At 36.3% G+C, this 5,545-nt stretch overlaps 1 protein-coding gene across 1 annotated transcript; it reads left to right on the top strand.

Annotated features, from left to right (window-relative positions):
* The first annotated feature begins 3,193 nt into the window (after nucleotides 1–3,193).
* LOC103423409 (protein SODIUM POTASSIUM ROOT DEFECTIVE 1-like) lies at nucleotides 3,194–5,195 on the top strand. Its single transcript, XM_008361482.4, has 3 exons — nucleotides 3,194–3,999; nucleotides 4,187–4,262; nucleotides 4,593–5,195. Exons 1-3 carry the CDS (start codon nucleotides 3,349–3,351, stop codon nucleotides 4,769–4,771), a joined length of 906 nt encoding a protein of 301 aa, XP_008359704.2. The 5' UTR covers nucleotides 3,194–3,348; the 3' UTR covers nucleotides 4,772–5,195.
* The last annotated feature ends 350 nt before the right edge of the window (nucleotides 5,196–5,545 follow it).

Genomic DNA, 5,545 nt, shown 5'->3' on the forward strand with positions numbered 1-5,545 from the left:
CCATTACCTGCCCTGCCCACTTTTTGCATACATTGCCGTGAGTGCAATGAGCAAGTCAGGTTCAAATTGCAGACCCATTTTAATCAAACAACCATGAACAAATGTCCCCTGTCTCAAGTTTTCTACATCAGTATAAGCTTTTAGAACACTAACAAGAACGATCCAATCCGGTTTCACATTCAATTTTCTCATCAGACCAAAAAATCTCAAAGCTTCCAAAGGCTGGCCATTCTGGGCATACCCCAAAATCATCGAAGTCCAGGAAACAACCGTCATCCCACCTAAACCATCAAACACAGCCCTAGCACGATCTATTCGACCACATTTAGCATACAACGCCATGAGACTATTCTGCACAAAAACATCTGATTCAAACCCATATCTAAACACCTGTCCATGAACCTATCGACCCATTTCGAGGTTCGGCATGCCACTGCAAGCCTTAAGCACCGTACTGAACCTATACTTGGACCGAACCCATGTCTAAACATCTGATTCAAACCCATGTCTAAACATCGTACCGAACATATACTTGGACCGAACCGAACCGAACCTATTAGGTTCGGGACTAAGTCGGTACAACCATTCATACCGTACCGAACCGTATCGAAATTTTACTATAGGTTCGGTTTCAGTACTACCCCGGTACCAAACCGTACCGAACCATGCCCAGGCCTAGCTACACCAGAAATGGTGTAGTGGTACTTAAGTTCTTGGGGTCCTCCTACCTATTGGACGAGTCTTTTGGGTTTGGCTCTTCCCTTAGCTTGAGTGCCGAACACTCTGCCGACCTAAAATCCAATAAAGTTTTGTTCGTTTTTTGCCTTTTCCTTTTGAATTGGTTGGTAATAAAGTGAGAGCAGAGCTTTTTTCATCACTTACAGCACACATCTATATATGATTTTCTAATAAAGTTTTGACCCAACTTAAAAGCAAAAAAAGAAGAAAGACTACCTTCTAAACAACCCCACCATTTTCCACCTCCATACAATACAATGTGCCATTTCTCATAACATCCTTATTTTTCTTCTTAAAAAGATCCCCCATGTCTTATTGTCTTTTGACGGAGTCTATAACTACAAGAATAATTTATATGAAACGAACTCATCGCTACCGTGACATTTTAATTAAGTAATACGTTGTTATTTGGAGATAAAATTACTCATGTCAATGCATTATTAGACCGAGACGCTATGATAATGGTAAACTCATTCTATATAAGTTGTCCTCTAAACTATGGCTTATGGATAAGGGGACTGAATTAGGTTGGCAGGGGACATGAAGGAAGAAAATGAAAGGAGTTGGATGAATCATGATAGCCATTTATATAAGCAGCATCTGATCCCATAAGGCTTTGAGAAGCAGGAATATCACTGAGAGTGAGTGACTTTGAGTCTCATCCATCCACAGAAAAGAAAGAAAAATTCCAAATGGTTTCTTCTTCATCTTTTATTTATTTGTAAACTTATGCTGGCAGCATTTATTCCACAGGAATCTAAATAATTGCATGATAAAAATCATCTGGAAAGCTTTCCTTTCATATTTTTGTTCCATTGCTGGTGTGATTGGCTCTTAGGAACGTTTTTGTAGGGCCTTCTTTAATTCTTCAAACCTTTAATTTTCTCTTTTCAGGTTTCTTTTTAGTTTTGATTTCAATATAATTTCAGTTTTCACTTAAAAAGAAAATTTCTTCACCTCAGTTACAAAGAGAAATGTTTTTAGTCAACTGAGTTACTTACAAGCTTCTTGCGATTTCAATATGATTTGAACCCACGACATATACCAAAAACAAGGGGGATACCAAATTACTCTGAGTGACTGTCCTGCCACGTGTTATAATATGAAGAGAGACATGATTGATGTATCACAGAGTTAAAAGAGAATATTTATAAGGGCAATTAGTTGGATAGACCAATTTTTGATATCTAGTTATAGAAATGATCAGTTTTTATAATGTGATCGTTATATTATCGTTGTGTGGTTATTATGTCATTGATATATGATTAAAATGTCATCATTACTAAAATCTGACCATTTATACAATTAAACGTCAAAAACTAATTATTTCAGCTAATTATCCTATTCATAATTTAATACATATTACAATTTAAGTGAATTTGTAACACCCGAGTGACCGTCACACTGAAACTGAGGAAGCCGTTGGTCTGTCTCTTCTGATCAATTGTTTGTTTTCATTTAAAAAAAAAAAAAAAACATATGGGGGACAAGTTGCTGCCAAGAGTGTGAGTGAATAAGTAGAGAAAATAAATTTGTAGGGCATGCATGCCCCAGCAGGCCAACAGTTTATCAGACCATACAATAAATTAGTTCTTGCAGGAATCAATTTCATATTAAATTCACTTTCCAATATTATATAAATCTTAAGGTTAAAGCATCCAAAGGAAATTGTCACGGGTCGTCCACACTTATCAATTTAAAATTAAGATATTTAGCTTTGAAATTACACTAATAAATGCCCTAATTAAATATCTATTTATCTTGGTCCTAGTGTACCATTTGCAATATCTGATGCTCTCATGATCCATCCCTTTATTACTTCAAAAACGAAAAAAAAAAATGATACCAAATGAAGGAATACCAAAAATATAATAATATTGCAAATACAAGTTATACAACTACCTATGTATGGCACACCGACACTCCTACATTACTTCATCTAACTGCACAAAGACTACCACTTAATGATATGGTGTAGTAGTATATTTCTTTTCACTTGTAAGTGAGGTCTTAAGTTTAATTTTTGTCAAAAGCGAATTTAAACCATATTATTGTTAACCGATTGTGAGACTTATTCCACTCCTCTACCCCATTAGTATAGATACTATAGTTATTTAAAAAAAAAAAAAACTACACAGAGACTAACTCGAAAGGGAGTCAAGAAGAGCAAGAGATCGTTTGGTTTGAAGGACCGCCATATTTGATTATCGACTTGTTATTAGAGGATATAAGTTAATTTTTATTTTGGTGCAGACACTTTTTTTTTTCTTTAATCTGGTTGAAATTATTGGTAAAATTTTATTGAGACCCAAATAAAAACACCCTGTCTTCTTTGATTTATTTATTTGTATTATTTGTATCACTAATTGTGTTTTACACAATTAAATCATTTTTCTAACTAGCAAAACAATCATTATTTTAACTTGCTTGGAATCTAAAACCATATTATGTTTTATCTCCAAGACGAAGCTTCAACCTCAAAAGCAGAAATTAAACTACCTACCATCTTTTCTAAACCTAGCTCTCTCTCTCTCTCTCTCTCTCTCTCATTTCCCCTTTTATGCAGATTCTCTAAACCACTGGTTCCCACACTGTGTTATCATATCAAATATGAAGATGAAAGGCATAGACATATTCTGTGCATCCCAAGCTTCAACAGCCATATGCATGAACATGGATCATCAAGCATCCTCCTCCATCGTACAACTCGGCGGCCGAGCCCTCGACCGCCACAACCCCATCATCCAAGATGCAAGAAGAAGCACAAGCTCCAGAACCCTTCCCATTGCTCCATGCTCTTCCCAATCCCCCATCAACCCCAAGGCCTACCACCAACTCCCAAAGAACAAGAAAAAAGCAACCTCCTCGTCACTTAGACCAAGTACCAAGAGCTCCTCAAAAGAAAATGATCAGAAGAGGAAGAGTACTAGTAATATTTTTCATGGAAAGTTGGATGAAAATGTTAAGAAGTTTTCTTCTGTTCTAAGTGAGAGTGTTGTTAGGAAGAGCTCTGCCAACCCTATCGATCTTATTACTCCTCCTGGCTCCTCGAGATCCCTTTTGAGTGATACTGTGATCTTTGATGGGTTATCGGATTACGATCCGGTTTTGGCATTGGTTCCGGTTGGGCAGAAAAAGAATGCAGTGAAAATAATCACAGAAAATAAATCTACTACCTCTTCAATTGGCTCTTCTTCCTCATCTCTGACAAAAGACAAAAAACCACCAACGCCACCGCCACTGCCACCGCCTTCCAGCCAGGTTTGTCCAAATTTTTCTGTTTTTCTTGCTCAGATTGTTAGTTTATATGCATAGAGGTAACATTAAAGAATGTTAATGGTTTCAAATTTGGTTTAAATTGTCGAGAGTATGAATCCCAGGTCGGAGAATAATCAAAGCCTTGAGTAATTGTTTAAATGATTACTTCTAAAATGATCTTCTTTTGCAGGTTGTTGTATTGATGGTGTCCCTTCACTGCAAAGGGTGTGTAGGAAAACTGAGAAAACATCTATCCAGAATGGAAGGTAATTTGTTTAGCTCTTTAAAGCTGAAACATTTTTACTAGATTGCATCATTCCAGGAAAGTGAATTCCGCACCCATTCCCTTCTTCTCATGCACACGGCACACCCATGTCTATTTCTGATCTTTGTATTGAAATAAATCAAACAAGAATAAAGAAACAATAATGAATTGAAGTGTGCAGAGAGAAAAAAAGAGTGTGCGGAAATCGTTTCCCTTTCTCAATTGCAATAACATTTCATTCAACATAGCTAACATCTACTTATGGTAATTTTAATTTTATCAATGAATGTATAAACTTAACTCAATATTTGTGTTTCAATTATGTGGGCAGGGGTGACATCATTCAACATAGACTTCGCAGCAAAGAAGGTGACAGTCACTGGAGATGTAACCCCATTGAGTGTCCTTGCCAGTGTCTCAAAGGTGAAGAACGCTCAGTTTTGGCCTACTGTGTCATCAGCATCACCTGCCTCTCCACCTTGTCCTACCAAACTAGAGGCCAAGAAATAATTTAACAGGTAACTGAAGAGAGAGTGGGAGAGAGAGAGAGAGAGAGAGAGAAGAAAAAAAACCAAAAACTGGGAAGGTGTTTTAGATGTATGGTTTGGATGTGAATTAATTAATTAATTAATTAATTAATAATTAATAATTTAATATTAGTGTAAAGGCAATGTTAGCATGAGTGAGTGGAGGAACCAGATTCTGTATTGCTTGGAAGGAACTAGCTAGGAAGAAGTTGAGTGAGTAGTAGAAGAATCAAGATTAGAACCCATCTTATCATATTCTTCACTTTTTGTAGTTTGCTTTTAGTTTGGGACCGACCTTTGCTATCTGTTACTTATAAGAAAATGTGGAGAGCAACTTTCTTATCACGGGAATGTCATTGAAGTTGTATTCAAACTAATTATACATTGTTATGTGAAAAAGTTAAAATGATAGCAGTAAGGTGACTAATTTACAATCTCGTTGTAAGTAAATGTCTCTTTGTCTATTGGAGTACCCAACAAATTAATAGCTATATGTGGCCACCATTCTATTCTGTTTTATCAAGTCCCTTTGTTTAATACTGCCATGCCCTAGTGCTTCCTAAAAAGCTATTTTGTTTTGTTTTGTTTTTTTATTTTTTTATTTTTTAACCACAGTTCGTGCTAGTTAAATAGTGCTTAGGAAACTGTAAAATTCTGATTGTTGGGTTGCTGGCTTAAGGACCATATTCTTGGTTCCTGGTGTTTCAGATTAAAATGGGACATCCGCAGCCAGGTAAAACCAACTACTTGTTGCTTT

Source organism: Malus domestica, chromosome 12 (assembly GCF_042453785.1).
Source record: "Malus domestica chromosome 12, GDT2T_hap1".
NCBI lineage: Eukaryota > Viridiplantae > Streptophyta > Magnoliopsida > Rosales > Rosaceae > Malus > Malus domestica.